This window comes from Rattus norvegicus, chromosome 1, assembly GCF_021556685.1.
Source record: "Rattus norvegicus strain SHRSP/BbbUtx chromosome 1, alternate assembly SHRSP_T2T, whole genome shotgun sequence".
Classification (NCBI taxonomy): domain Eukaryota; kingdom Metazoa; phylum Chordata; class Mammalia; order Rodentia; family Muridae; genus Rattus; species Rattus norvegicus.
The window spans coordinates 97,023,476-97,038,027 of NC_141534.1; the positions used below are offsets into that span (position 1 = coordinate 97,023,476).

The 14,552-nt window shown below is 51.7% G+C and overlaps 5 protein-coding genes across 9 annotated transcripts; 3 read left to right on the plus strand and 2 right to left on the minus strand.

Annotated features, from left to right (window-relative positions):
- Positions 1-46: 46 nt before the first annotated feature.
- Hspb6 (heat shock protein family B (small) member 6) lies at positions 47-2,220 on the plus strand. Of its 2 annotated transcripts, none has more exons than XM_087610596.1 (3): positions 47-278; positions 1,025-1,151; positions 1,232-2,220. In XM_087610596.1, the coding sequence occupies exons 1-3, from the start codon at positions 81-83 to the stop codon at positions 1,234-1,236; spliced, it is 330 nt and encodes a 109-aa protein (XP_087466722.1). In that variant the 5' UTR covers positions 47-80; the 3' UTR covers positions 1,237-2,220.
- Lin37 (lin-37 DREAM MuvB core complex component) lies at positions 2,216-6,136 on the minus strand. 2 transcript variants are annotated; one of them, NM_001106245.1, is given in 9 exon segments: positions 2,216-2,381; positions 2,459-2,532; positions 2,621-2,761; positions 3,456-3,622; positions 3,705-3,790; positions 3,870-3,899; positions 4,211-4,261; positions 4,468-4,543; positions 5,930-6,136. In NM_001106245.1, coding segments are annotated over 9 exon segments (741 nt in total). In that variant the 5' UTR covers positions 5,964-6,136; the 3' UTR covers positions 2,216-2,299.
- Positions 6,137-8,038: 1,902 nt separating this feature from the next.
- On the minus strand, positions 8,039-9,365 carry Psenen (presenilin enhancer gamma secretase subunit). 2 transcript variants are annotated; one of them, XM_087653778.1, is made up of 4 exons: positions 9,328-9,365; positions 8,969-9,111; positions 8,503-8,607; positions 8,039-8,298 (listed from the first exon to the last, which is right to left on the minus strand). In XM_087653778.1, the coding sequence occupies exons 1-4, from the start codon at positions 9,336-9,338 to the stop codon at positions 8,159-8,161; spliced, it is 399 nt and encodes a 132-aa protein (XP_087509904.1). In that variant the 5' UTR covers positions 9,339-9,365; the 3' UTR covers positions 8,039-8,158.
- A 99-nt stretch (positions 9,366-9,464) lies between these two features.
- On the plus strand, positions 9,465-11,609 carry U2af1l4 (U2 small nuclear RNA auxiliary factor 1-like 4; the record flags this gene model as incomplete). The annotated part of the gene is given in 9 exon segments (NM_001008775.2): positions 9,465-9,496; positions 9,499-9,541; positions 9,674-9,761; positions 10,064-10,130; positions 10,218-10,267; positions 10,344-10,442; positions 10,615-10,748; positions 10,928-11,023; positions 11,335-11,609. Coding segments are annotated over 8 exon segments (662 nt in total), but the record flags the coding sequence as incomplete, so codon positions are not given.
- On the plus strand, positions 11,575-14,179 carry Igflr1 (IGF-like family receptor 1). 2 transcript variants are annotated; one of them, NM_001446499.1, is given in 5 exon segments: positions 11,575-11,709; positions 12,384-12,601; positions 12,944-13,128; positions 13,364-13,721; positions 13,802-14,179. In NM_001446499.1, coding segments are annotated over 4 exon segments (1,035 nt in total). In that variant the 5' UTR covers positions 11,575-11,709; positions 12,384-12,435; the 3' UTR covers positions 14,128-14,179.
- The last annotated feature ends 373 nt before the right edge of the window (positions 14,180-14,552 follow it).

Here is a 14,552-nt window from a genome sequence, read left to right on the forward strand (position 1 = left end):
GGCGGCACAGGGCACAGTATAAATTGGAGACAGCTTGTGCTTGGGCACTGCGTAGCCCAGGGTAGCAGCGGAGAAGCAGGATGGAGATCCGGGTGCCTGTGCAGCCTTCTTGGCTGCGCCGTGCTTCAGCTCCTTTACCGGGTTTTTCCACTCCGGGACGCCTCTTTGACCAGCGTTTCGGCGAAGGGCTGCTTGAGGCAGAGCTGGCTTCACTGTGCCCTGCTGCGATCGCGCCCTACTATCTGCGCGCCCCCAGTGTGGCGTTACCCACAGCCCAGGTGCCAGGCCTAGGAAGAGGGTCGATCCAACTACTAATAAGACTAGAGGGTGGTTCACCCTGGGGCGGGGGTGCGGGAATGTCTGTTGATTTTGAACTTAGGGGAGAATGTCGCCCCTCAGTGGGCCATTGGGAGTCCCTTGAGTGTGGTATTCTGAGGCCCAGTTACTGATCTTCTGAGAGGTGAGGGATGGGGCGAGAGGCAAGTGAGCTGGGAATCTGGGGGAAAGGACAATGGAATGTTCCTAACGGGGTTGGGGATTTAGCTCAGTGGTAGAGCGCTTGCCTAGGAAGCACAAGGCCCTGGGTTCGGTCCCCAGCTCCGGAAGAAAAAAAAAAAAGGAATGTTCCTAGGGTTGGGTATGGTGGAGAGTCTCCTTGAGGGCTCTTGTGATCTGATGAAGGAGGGGGGTGGATAGGGCACAGGAGGTCCCACGACCTAAATAAGAACTCTGGCGATGGGCAAGTGGCACCTGTTTGCTAGCATGGTGGGGTCTTGTAGCAGAGACATGATGGTGGTGGAGTCAAGGACATGGGGTAGGGGTTATAGGGCAGGTATCTGACGTGGTCACCACAAGAGGTGGACCCAGTGTCTAAAGGGTAGGGAGGAGGCCAGTTATTGTGAGGTTGAGGTTCTGGTGACAATCTATCCAAGTCCTCGGCAGCAGCACATGTTGTAGAGGGTGCTGGGTGCCAGAAGCCAAGCCACTACCGATCAACACCTCATGCCCACGCCCCATGTTGCAGGTGCCCACGGACCCTGGGTATTTTTCTGTGCTGCTGGATGTGAAGCACTTCTCGCCAGAGGAAATCTCTGTCAAGGTGGTTGGTGACCATGTGGAGGTCCATGCTCGGCATGAGGAGCGCCCAGTAGGTCTGCTGGCCAGATTGGGGAGCAGGGGTAAGCAGGAGGGTAGGATTCTCAAGCCCATCTCTTCCCCACCCCACTCCCAGGATGAACATGGATTCATTGCTCGAGAGTTCCACCGCCGATACCGCCTGCCTCCTGGCGTGGACCCTGCTGCAGTGACCTCTGCACTGTCTCCTGAGGGTGTTCTGTCTATCCAGGCCACACCAGCGTCAGCCCAGGCCTCACTTCCGTCACCACCTGCTGCCAAGTAGGGGTCCCAGCATTACAGGACCGAACCGGGAAGCCTCTTTAGGCTCCCTTTTAAAATGCCGATCTGACTCCACTGCCCAGCCAGATGTCCCAATCGCTGTCAAGACAGCCTTTCCCAACCACAACTAGATGTCCTCCCCTGAGACCTTCCCAACCCAAACCCTACCTGAGCCTTAGTGACCTAGACACCCTTCCTAAGCCCTCTCCCAGCTTTCAGGCCCCACCCATGACATCTCTCTAGAGGCAACACAAACACTACTGTCAGGAGCCAAGGCTCCCATCAGACTGACCCCACTTTGGGCTTCTCTCACACTCAGGCTGCATTTGTGAGCTGTAGAACACCCCACCGTGACAGCAGAGTACAATGTAGTCAGCGCTCCCCTCCTTCCAATCCTGTCACCTAATTCCCCACAGTGATGTAGACTGCATAGGCTTTCCACACCAGAACGCTCAAGCCTGGTCCACCAGACTCCAGTCTCTGTAACCTAACACTCCTCTGCCCCAGCCCACTGTCTGACTTAAAACTCCAGGCACCGAAATTCTTGAATACTATTCTGACCTCCAATTCTTGGGACTCCTATTCCTGACAAACCAGGAACCCCAAACTCAAATTGTATGGACACTCCACCTTCTCCAGATGTGCTAGACCAATGAACAAGAACCTGTGAGCTCTCTGTCCTGGCTCCCCATCTGCAGTCAGATGTCTTAGGGAGCCCGCTCCACATCTGCCATCCTCTAAGGTTGCACCTTCACTCTGAACATTTCCTGTCTCCCCAGGCCTTCCTGCCATTAGTTCCCAATAAATGCACTTGAGATTTGTCAACTGCCTTATGTCTGGGCCAGGAAAGATGGGCTGGCCAGTGTGGGTTGGGGCAGGTTTATTGGGGTGGGTCCTGGGGAGATCACTGCCGATCATACATCTCCCGGAGGATCTTCATACTTTCTGAGTAACGAAGCTGGTTCCGATGAGACGCCTCCTTCCACCTAGGGAGGCAGGGGGAGGATTAGCAGTTGCTGTGGAGGACACTGGGCGAGAAGCAAGTGAGGCGGAACACACTCACCTCTGGCGTATGCGTTTCCAGCGTTGCATGTTGCGATAGATAAGTGTGGAAGGAGAAGGTTCAGGCTCGGAGGGCTGCATGGACAGAGAGGCCCAGCTAGGTTAATGGTGCCCTAGCCCTCCCAACGTGCCCCGAAGCTCCAGACCAGCCTTGGATACCTACTTCATCATCAGTGGTACCCTGGGTCTCAGGCTGCAGTGGGGATGGAATTCGGGATCTACAGGCATCTCCAAGTGCTGCAGGGGCCGTGGGTGGAGGCAGCTTGTACACATCACGATTTTTGCTGTTGATGACCTCTGAGCCCTGGGGAGACAAAGCCCCAGACAAGGCCCAAGAGTGAGAGCAGAGGGTGGAAAGTCCATGTCATCCTCTACCTTTCCAGTGAGACAGACATGCGGGGTCTACCCGGACTCCTGGACTTGGAGAAGTCACAGTAGAGGGACACATCTTTACCAGCTAGAGGACAGTCTTGCTATTCTAGGAGCCCTGTCTTCTTGTCAACCTGAGAACCCTTGTCTACCCTTGCCAAGCCCAGGGAATCCATCTACACCTGTCAGCCCAAGGGCAGGGGTGGTCAAGATGCCTTTTCTAAGGAATTGTCCAGGGGGTGTCATGTCTACTCTGGATAGCTCCAACAGTCAAGGTCGTATGTCTGTCGCAGGGACCCATGCCTACCCTTTCAGGCCAGGTGATTTCCAAATCCCTATTACCCTCCACCCAGCCCATAAGGTCCACATTTGCTCACCAACGCCCCATCTGGCAGCCACATGTTTGCACATAAGATCCCTGTCCAGCCCTTTATGTTTTTAGAACCCCGGGTCCCTAGGAAGCCATATCTATCTGGCCTAGGGACCTGCCTGTAATCTTACCTGAGAATGCATCCTACCTGATTCTCTATTCCTTGAGGAGCCCAGAGATTAAACCTATCTACCAAGAATGGGGTTGTTGTTGACCTAGCCACCCACTGCTCTCTCTGGCCTCCTGACACTCCTCCTACCTCTCCATCCTCTGGCAGAGGGGGCAGTGGTGAGCCAGGTGAGCGCTCGCGCTCTCGCACTGTAGGGCTGTTGCGCATCCAGGCGCGGCAGATGGGGTACAACGGTGTGTTCTCACTGAACTGGGCCAAGTCCACACTCCGGTCAAACAGCTTGATCACATACGTATCTGGGGCGGTGAGGCAGGTGACAGATGAGCACCCTAGTGTGGTCCCTGGCTCTATGCCCACCCTCAGTCCCCGCCTACTCACTGGATCTCTGAGGACCCCCCTCAGCAAGCCCATCGTCCATCTCCCTTCTCTTCTTCCTCCGCTGGTGAGGGAAGCGGGCCGATGGCCTGTATGGTTAAGGTGAGTGTCAGGCCCCAAGCTGGGGACTGGGAACCTTTTGGTGGTCTGGGGTCCCAGCCACCTTACCTTTTGCCCGTGGCAGCAATGGAACAATCCCTGCGAGGAGAGACATGGTGTCAGCAGGCCGAGCCTTTAAAACATCTGTTCAACACTGCCCCCCAAGGCAGAAGTGATATAGTTCAGTAACAGAATGTTTGCCCACACCCTGGGGTTCTATCTCTAGCACTAGAAACAAAAATGGGCACCCTGGGGATTACTGGTACCCCTTGGGCCTTGTATCCCACCAATACCCCACCCTCTCAAAGTGTCAGTCACTTATTCAACAGGTATGTCTACGTAAGATGGTTGGGACTTAGCAGAGGGAAAAACCTAAACTCTCAGGTCTAAATCCCATCAGAATCCCTTACTTGTTGTGTGTATCCGAGAGGGTTTTCCCAGCCTCTTCATCCAGGCGTTCCCTGGGAGCAAGAAAGCACTACTGGCTTAGGGTATCAAGGACCCAACCTGTGATGATACTGAGTCGTTTTCTCATGGGACACACCATGGAACAGTTTTCCCCCTAAGGCAGCCTCCAGGCTCCCATCCAGATCCCCCCACAACCCCCAATCAGTCAGTCCAAACAGTTCCCACCCTTGTGGTTCCCCAGACTGGACCAGATCCCAACCTGTCCATGTGACTCTTCTCCAGCAGACACTGAAGAACGGCATCCAGCTGGTTCCGGGCTTTGGCCATCTCCATCTCTGAGGGCAGAAGTTAGGAATCAGCTCTGTGTGCACCTCCCACATCCACTGTGGGAGGCGATCCTATGTTCTGTCTGGTCCAGGTACTTGGAAAGCCACTTTAGTGCCACTCAGTGGAGAGACCAACTAAAGACAGAACCAGGGCGACAGAGCCTTAGGCAGGGGTCATGGGTGTGGCTGCTCACTGCTCCATTTTCTCTCCAACACCTACTCAAGAGTCTAGGATCTGGACACCTTCCACGGGACAGCCCTTAGGGTCTTTCCACCGAGGCCTCCCTCTCTAAACCCACTCTTCTTCCTGGATTCTCACCATGAGGAGTGACTCACCCGTCCACAGGCTCCTGGACTCACCATGGGTACTCCTCTCCCACCCCAGTCTCAGCTCTCTTGGCTTGCAGGAGTCTGTCAATATATTCCCTCCCCACCTTGCCTTTTGCTCCTAACCAGCACCTAGCCTCAGTTGCCTTTTCTGATCCACCTCCTTTTATAAAGCAGACAACAGAACCTTCCTAAAAGAGGGCCAAGCCTAGCTTAGTGACATAGGTCTGCTATCCCAGCACACTGGAGGCTGAGGTAGGAAGATCAAGAGTTCAAGGTCAGCCTCAGCAACCAAAGATCCTCTCTCAAACAATAAGCAGAACAAAGAAAAAATACAAAACAGACAATGTGGCTTTGATCTTTGCCAGCACAGAACCCTCAAGGATTCTACAACCCTATTACACACACACACACACACACACACACACACACACACATCCCCACTTCTTCACTATGTAGCCCTGGGTTGGCATGTTATTTGCTAAGTAGGTCAAACTGGCCTTGACTTCAGAGATCAGTCTGTCTGCTCTCCATGCCCTGGGATTAAAGGCATCTGCCAACACAAACAGCACTCTCTCCACTAGCAATTATTCCACTCAAGTTTAGTTGTTGGACTATAAGTTTGTTTTCTTTTTTGCATTTTGGGGTGCAACTTTACCAACCCACTCTTTGTTCAAAAACCTCTCTAGATTACCCATTTCCCTCAAAGAAAAAGTTGAAAGTCCCTTCCTGGACCCCACAGATCGATGTGTCTTCCCCTCCCACCTCTCTGCCTCCGTTTCCTCACTGCCCCAGCCGCCCTAACTTCCCTGCTGCCCGCTTTGTCCCCACACATTGCCACTCCTCCCACCTTGTATATTTTCCATTCATCACTCTACACGCTAAGGTTATTGGAATGCAATGACTATTGTGTACTTGAGGGACACACCACAATTGCTGATTCATGCCCTCTGTCAGAAATGGGGAAACTGAGGTAGAAAAAGAAAAGAACCCTTTTTAGAGAATCCTGTCAGATGGGCTGCAGAGAGATGTCGCACAGTCCACTTTTTCACGATCCCCAGTCCTCACCTGATTTCTCCACTTTCACCTTTACCGGGAACATGATTTGGGTCCAGGTCTAATGCGTTAGATCAGAAAAACTTGGAGGAGGCGGGGTTCAAAAGCGAGGCGGAAGGCGAGCAGGAAAAGGTCAAAGGTAAGTCTGGGTACCACTGGTCCTCGGGCCTGAGCAGTGTCCTGCCGCGACTGCCTTGGCCAGCACTTCCCTTTTTTCCCTTCTGAAGGCGGGCCCCTTTGGCAACTGCTTTTTCCCACTAGTTGATGAAAACGTCAATTTCATTTGCTGGCCAATTGACAGCCTGTACTATTGGCTCCCAGCCTTAAGTTCCACCTTCCCAAGGCCCTGTATCCGGAAACAAACCAACGACAAGCCAGGCACCTGAGGGGCGGGGGAGAGAAGGAGGACGACTGTGATTCAAACTTCCGAGGCTCAAGAAGTAGGCAACGCGCCTGCGCCGCGCAGGGCACTATGGGAAACAAAAGGCTTCTTGGGACTTGTAGTGTTGTATTTTTTTTTTCTTTTATCTTTTTTTCGGAGCTGGGGACCGAACCCAGGGCCTTGCGCTTGCTAGGCAAGCGCTCTACCACTGAGCTAAATCCCCAACCCTGTAGTGTTGTATTTTAAGTAGCGCCAGTAAACCTATTTACAGCTTTGAGCTATCATAGTCACTGAGATCCCTCACGGGAAGACCAATCTAGAGATGCACTGGCTCCTTTCTTACAGAGAGCTCGCTAGGTGTCTTTTTAAGCAAAATCTCATTCATTTAAGTATTAAAAGTGCTGGGTACTCATTCAGATAGTGAGGACACTGTAACGAGAAAACTGGGCAAAAATTCTTGCCGATAATGTATCTTATTGTGTAGACAAGATAGTCAATAAACAAGCCAAAAATCCGGTTAAATGTAGTAGGCACACAAAAATATGCAAAAATACTCATCAAGGTAGGGACTGAGACTTTATCTATCATTATTTATTTATTGCCTCACTCTGGCTCAGTCTATGCTGAAACTCATTATGTATGTGACCAAAGCTGTCTTTGAACTCCCAGAAGGCCTCCTGCCTCAGCCTGATTAACAACACCAATACCACAACCTGCTGGGTGTATGCTTTTTTTAAAAACTTACGGGGCTGGGGATTTAGCTCAGTGGTAGAGCGCTTGCCTAGGAAGCACAAGGCCCTGGGTTCGGTCCCCAGCTCCGAAAAAAAAAAAGACCAAAAAAAAAAAAAAAAAAAAAAAAAACTTACTGGGGGATAGGGACATATCTGTAGAGGTCACAGGACCACTTACAGTATTTGAGGATCAAATGCAAGTCAGGATCAGCAGCAAGTGACCTTACCACTGAGTTATCTTACCAGACCTCTGCTGAAATTATACTGAGACAGGGTGTCACTACATAGCCCTGGCTGCCTGGCATTCACAGAAATCCACCATGCCTCTCTGCTTGCCAAGTGCTGTGGTTACAGACATGAGCCACCAAAATCATGACACTTTGCATAGGAAGATCAAGATGCCAGAAAAATGGCTCACTCTCTGGTTCACTTGTTAAGCTCCGTAGTTATGGGGACTCACATGGTGTCCTATTTTGGTCTCCATGGGCACCACATAAAAGTACACACACACACAAGCAGAACTAAATCAAGAATAAAAAATAGGAAAGTCAAGGAAGCTTTCCTAAAGAAGCTCCTGGATATTTCTCTTGTTGAAGACGCCTCCTTCGAATTCTTCCTTGGCAGAGAATACTAAGGCCTAGAACAAGGAAGTGATTACCTTGCTTGGTTGGTCCTGCTGGGAATCGAACCTAGCATCCTCCTCATGTTAACAAAGTGCACAGGCAGTAAACTACAGCCCCAGCTAAGAAAGCTGTATTTTTAAATTCACAACTACCAGTACAGGATAGCAGCCCTCCAAAGTGGGAGCACCATTTCCTTCTCCTTCATCCATAAGACGGTTCTGAAGCAGGAAAGTTCTTATCTCAGAAGGGTATGAGCAGTAGTTAATGAAATAGAAATTCATACGGTGCGTGAAAGCACAACACACAACGTGTAATACATTCAGTGCTTTTATGTGCTGGCAATCACTTTATGCGTCTGCCTCCAAAAGATCCCAAGAACTCAGTATTTAAAGTTAGGGTCCTTTATTGGAGCAGATGGGAAATGGGAAACAGATGTCTTCAGGGTCTGAGAGAAAACTTAGAGCAGAAAAGCCCATCCTGGGAGAAAGAACAGCTCGTGAAGTTGTCAGGGAGTGCCCAGGGGAATGGTGAAGGAGAGGTAGTCCCCAAGAGCACCCCAGCGGGGCCGGTAGATCTGGAAGATGGTGATCCAGGTGGTGAGAACAATCACCCAGAAGAGGAAGCCCACAGCTGAGCGCCAAACATCTAGGAAGAAGAACCAGGGTGGGAGAGTTGGTCTCCAGCTGCTCTAGAGAGCCGGACCCCCCAAGATGGCCCTCTCTGACACAGATCTCCTAGAGTTCTGGAGCCTCCTTTATCCCTTCCAACCACCCGCTGTCCTTTTTTTTTTTTTTTTTTTTTTTTTTTTTTTTTTTTTTTTTTTTTTTTTGCTGGTGCCCTAGAACTCACAGCCTTTGATTTGGCTCTGCTCTGTGTAGGCTGGAGCGAAGAAGGCCTCTTTGAAGAACCAGAAAATGTTGACCAACCAAAGAAAAGGCAGAAATGCAAATCCACCTAGGAAAAAGATACCCATATTTAGTTAAATCACAATAAGGATCTTTCCTAATCTCCATCTTAGAAGGCCCATTTGGTTGGAAGGTCCTCTCCCAAATTCAAATGGAGATCCCTGCTGTTAAGGACTGTGGGGTTCTGGCATCTACAAATTATGTCCTCCCAGGCCTTCATTCTTTCTTCACTGTTCATTGAGACTCTGACGGAGACCTCAGCTTCCTCCTTCCTGAACCCTCCCTTCTCCAGGACTAGAGTCTGCGTTCCCAGTCGCGTTACCACGAATCCAGGCCCATAGGTGTCTTGTTTTGGACGCTCTAGTCCGATCTCCTCTATTACCCCAGAAACCTTAGGGGACAGGCCTTACCAAGATAGTACTTCCGGCACAGGTTCAACTTCTCCTCATTGGACACCCGCTCTAAGTTCATAGTTGCGCTGGAGCCTGGTGGCACTAAGGGTCTGCAGAGCAAGACCCAAATGACAGGCACAAGATCACGAACAATCACGCCCCTATTACGACAAATTAGGGGAGCGTTGGCTACGGGAAGGGTACCTCCGAACAGGCTTGTGGGACGAGGAAGTTCCTTATCTAGCTAGGCTATACCAGACGACTCCCAACTCACCAGTGGGGTTTACCCCTTCTGCCTGGGATTCCTTTGCCCGAGGTGCCGCAGATTTCTCTAGAGTTTGTTGTCTTTTTTTTTTCCCCGCCCCTCACCCGACTACCTTGTACGCATGCGCTCCCAGGAAACACTCGCTTGACTGTCGGCGAAGGCAAGTTGGCCTTCAACACGCGTGCGCAATCGCGTCACAGGCTGTGACGAACTACATTTCCCAACGCTCCTGAGCAACGGAAGTGACGTAAGGAGCAGGCGCGTTGGAGTGTTCGGGTAAAAATGGCTGAATATTTAGCTTCGATATTCGGGACTGAGAAGGACAAGTGAGAATGGTGAAGGGAGTGGCCTCTCAGGGAGCCGGGGCACTTGGGTCCCTACGGGCTGGACGGACAGTGTTCGTGGGATGCCCGGCCTTCCCGGCCCTCGGTTTACCTCTGTCTTTGCACCTCTTCCAGGGTTAACTGCTCTTTTTACTTTAAGATTGGGGCCTGCCGGCACGGGGACCGGTGCTCCCGACTTCACAACAAACCGACTTTCAGCCAGGTGAGACCCAGATTCACGCCTCCCCGCGCTTCATCTGCTGTCCATCATCTCAGGGTCCCGCCTCTTCCGGATTACTAAAGCCAATCCTACCCCTGTTTGCTTTCTGACCTGGCCCTGGGTAGACCCTTCTTCCCAGGGACTGGACCCCGCCTCCCATGAACACCGACCACGCCCCTTGGCTGTCTAGGTAGTTTTGGCGTCTCTGACTCCACTGGCTCACATCTCTCCCCAACTTCAGAGTTGGGTACACTCTGCATGCAGTCCCGCTTTCTGAGCTCAGGTCTCTTTTAAATTTTGTTCAGACCATAGTCCTGCTCAACTTGTACCGGAACCCACAGAACACAGCCCAAACTGCAGATGGATCACACTGTGAGTAAGAAACTAGATAGTTCAGAGGCTGGGCGGACAGCCCCCAGCAGTTTACGCCCTCATTTCACCCTCCGGTCCCTCCTCCAGGTCACGTGAGCGATGTGGAGGTGCAAGAACACTATGATAACTTCTTTGAGGTGAGGGTTGCCAGGGTAACCTAACCGGGTTTCCTGTGGGCCAGACCTTAGCTGAGCTTTTCCCCATCTTCTGCAGGAGGTATTCACAGAACTGCAGGAGAAGTATGGAGAAATTGAAGAGATGAATGTGTGTGATAACCTCGGGGACCACCTCGTGGGCAATGTCTATGTTAAGGTGCCTGTTGTCCCCTGCTTAGAGCACAGAAGTGGAAACATTTCAGTGCCTATGGCCACCACTGAAACCTCACAACCTGAGGACTATCGATAAGTCAAGCCCAACCTCAGAGCTGACTAGTCCCCCGAAGATCTTGAATTCCACAGCCCATGGTCACTCACTTTCCCCTCAGTTCCGGCGGGAGGAGGATGCAGAGCGGGCTGTGGCGGAACTCAATAACCGCTGGTTCAACGGGCAGGCTGTGCATGCTGAGCTGTCTCCGGTCACTGACTTCCGAGAGTCATGCTGCCGACAGTATGAGATGGGGTAAGATAGTATAAATGTCAAGCGCAAGGCCCTGGGTTCGGTCCCTAGCTCCGAAAAAAAAAAAAAGAAAAGAAAAGAAAAAAGAAAAGATAGTATAAATGTAGTCTGGGCATCAGAGTCCCAGATGCTTGAGTGTTTGGTAGGGCATTTTCAGTCATGGGGGCCTCCTCTGTCTTTAGGGAATGTACCCGAGGTGGCTTCTGCAACTTTATGCACCTGCGACCCATATCCAGGAACTTGCGCCGGCAGCTCTATGGGCGAGGACCCAGGCATAGGTACTTCAGACCCAGGGTGCCATGTTCTCCTTTACCCTAGATGAATCTGCTTCTAACTTGTGGACCTACCATCCCAAAGCTCTTGTGCTCTAAATAGAGTTTTGAGCTCTGCCTGTGGAGAAGTACCTTAGTCTTAGTGCCCAAAACAGTGTGAACCCCACACCCAGTACCAGCCTGGGCACCTGTCCCTGAGCACTAGTCCTGAAATGACACCAACAGCCATCTTATCCCTAAGAGCCAGGCCTGGAAAAATCTTGACCACTCCTGACTATTCCTACCCATCTCTGACCACTCCTCTTTCCGATTCCTAGGTCACCTCCAAGGTCCCATACAGGTCACCGACCCCGAGAAAGGAACCGACGCCGTTCCCCAGACCACCGGCATGGTCGCTTCTGAGACTGGTGCCCTTGCTCTTCACCCAAGGGCATAGATGTTCCTGTCTAGCATCCCTTCTCAAAGCGCTCTACACGTTCCAGTCCCATCACCCCCAGGCTTCAGAGCTTCATAACACAATGTTCGATACAGGAACCTCCTCCTCCTCCTTTTGTCCCTCCTCCAATAAAGCTTAAGAAGTTTGTCAACCAAATCTGTGGTTTCCTTCCACCCCCACACCTAAGAAAAGGTGTATGCCAACCACAGTCTCAGCAGAGGAACTTGGAACCAGCTTGGGGTCTGGGTCTGCACTGGTAAGTCAGGACTGCTTTCATATGCATAATCTCAGATTGTCCGTTCTAGGCGCCTTTTAGGGGTACGTGCCTGTCTGTGGCAAGCTGGAGAATTCCTACTAGAGATGGGGAGAGGAAGAGAGGTGGTCAGGTACTAGTGAGAGTTTACAGTAGCTTAGGCCCACCATACCACCCTGAAATAAAGGCACTAATAATACCTACCACAAAACTTTGAATTAAATTTACTATCTGCTAGGTCCTGTGGTGTTTGGCTTGTTTTGTTTTTGAAGCAGGGTTTCACTAGCTCTGGGTGGCCTGGAACTTGCTATGTAGATCATGCTGGCCTCAAATTCACAAGAGTTCCTCCTGCCTTTACTTGCAGTGCTGCAATTAAAAGTGTGCACACTACACCTGACTATTGTGATTTTTTTATCTCCACCCCCCGCCAACACACACACTCCCTTTGCCCAGTGAGATTAAGTTCTGTCACCCCATCTTAGAGATGAAAATGAGAAAGCAGGCAGGTATGTAAGATCACAGATAATCTGGTGACCCACATCAAGTTCTTTATACACCTTGTGTGTGGGCTTGGAGTTGGGTGTGAGGTATGCCAGCTCCCAGAGTGGTTCTGGAAGCCTGTGCCCCCCCACATCCACCACTTTCTTCTGCCTTGGACTTCCTGGAATGTGCTGCAGAAACAGTGTGGGTGGAAGTGGTCACAGCCCTCAAGTCGCAGGCTCTGCTGAGATGGGGCCCAGCTGGCTTCTCTGGACAGTGGTGGTAACAGTGCTGCTTCTGACTCGGGCTGCTCCACTGGAAGCCTCCCGGTTCTGTGGCCACCTTGAGTTCTGGAACTCTAACAAGAGGTGCTGCAGCAGCTGCCTGCAACGCTTTGGGCCTCCTGCATGTCCTGGTGAGCAGTGACTGGGTGTGCACTGGACTACAGTGTAGCAAGAAGGGGCGCTAGGCGGTGACAAGGCTGTTGCTGGCCTTGCAAGGGGCTTCCTTGGAGTGGGCATGCTGGGTCTTAGGCAGGTAAGACTGTGGGGGTGGGCACAGGTAAGCTTGTGCAGAAAAGATCAGTTAGAATGGGGACACCAAGAGCAAACTTTACCTCTGAGTGGAGGACATGGGGAGAATGGATTTAGGTAGGTTTTATTTATAGTGTGGGCAAGGCTTGGTCCTCATGAGGATTTGAAATGGAATGATCTAGTAGGGTTAGAGGGAGAGCTTGTATGCCATTGTCTCCCAGCAGATTACGAGTTTGTGGAGAACTGCGGGCTCAATGACTTCGGCGATACTGTAGCACATCCTTTCAAAGAGTGTTCCCCTGGGTATTGCAACCCCAATGGCACAGAGCTGTGTAGCCAGTGTAACAGCGGAGCCACAGCACCCACTCACATGGAGAGCCCCAGAAGAACCCACAAGCATTGTAGAAAGGTGATAGACTCCTTGGTATGGGTCAGGGTTTGCCTGTGGGTTCCATGCGTAAAGCTCGGGACAGAGGGGGAGCCTTACTAAAGAGAATGGTGGGCACAGCAGAATCCCCAAGTGGAGTGCCTTAAGGGGGTGGATGAGGCAGGGAGCAGGAGCGCTATCTCCATTTAAGGACCTAAGGGATGGGAGGCTTGGGCTGATGGGCCCGCTTGTTTCACTCTCAAACCTCTGTTCCCAGAAGCCCATCCCTCCCAAGGAGGTCTGTCCTCTTAAACCTGAAGAAGCAGGCGTCTCTAGCTCACCAGGGAGGTGGAGCCTCAGGCAGACCACCCAGAATGAGGTCTCCAGCAGACGGGCTTTTGTCCCACCGTCAGTGCTGCCCCTGGCAGTGTTGCCATTGTTCCTGGTGCTGCTTCTGATACTGGCAGTGGTCTTGCTCTCTTTGTTCAAGAGGAAAGTCCGTTCCCATCCTTGTTCCAGTTTGGCTGGACCCCAGTACCCCAGTACCTCTGTACACTGGCCCTGCCCAGGTTCTCTGGAGGGATTGGGAAGTGGAAACAGAGGGAAGACATCTCTGCTGCAGCTCTCAAGCTGGGGTTAGTATGAGACAGAGCTGCCCAGGAGGGAGGGTGGCCTCAAAGGTTGTCCTGCCTTTCACTCCTCCCTGGTCTTCCAGAGTTTCAGAGTCTGGCCTCTCAGCCCCTCTCTCGCCTGCTGGATGAGTTGGAAGTTCTGGAGGAGCTGATTATGCTACTGGACCCTGAGCCTGGGCCTAGCGGGAGCATGGCTTATGGTACCACACGACACTTAGCTGCAAGATATGGGCTGCCTGCCACCTGGTCTACCTTCGTCTACTCACTGAGGCCCAACCGTTCACCCCTCAGGGCGCTGATTGAGATGGTGGTGGCAAGGGAGCCATCTGCTACTCTGGGCCAACTTGGCATGTACCTGGCCCAGCTCGGTCGCACAGATGCACTGCAGGTGCTGTCCAAACTTGGCTGAGTCAGTATGCTGGAGCTTACTACACTATCAATAAAGTTTCTCTCGAAGCGAATACCTGCATGTCCTCATTAAAGGAGTCTTTTTGATGTCCAATCTTGATTGGGTCCCAAGTTAACAGACATCCTTTCCTGTAAAGGGCCCACTCCAGGATAAAGAGGACCGCATTCCCCGGCCACTCCTGGAATCACTTGCCTGTCTGTGCTCAGCTGTGCCAGAAGGTAGAAACTAGCACACTTGGTCTAGTGCCTTCACAGACCCTCACCTTGAGGCTGGATCTCATCATGTAGCCTAGGCTGGCCTTGAACCCCATATGAAACTGAAGATGACTTTGAACTCCTGGAATCTAGGACCTGGATCTTCCTGCCTTTACTTACCAAGTGCACATCACCTTGTTAGTTTGTGTGCTGTGATCTCATACATGATGT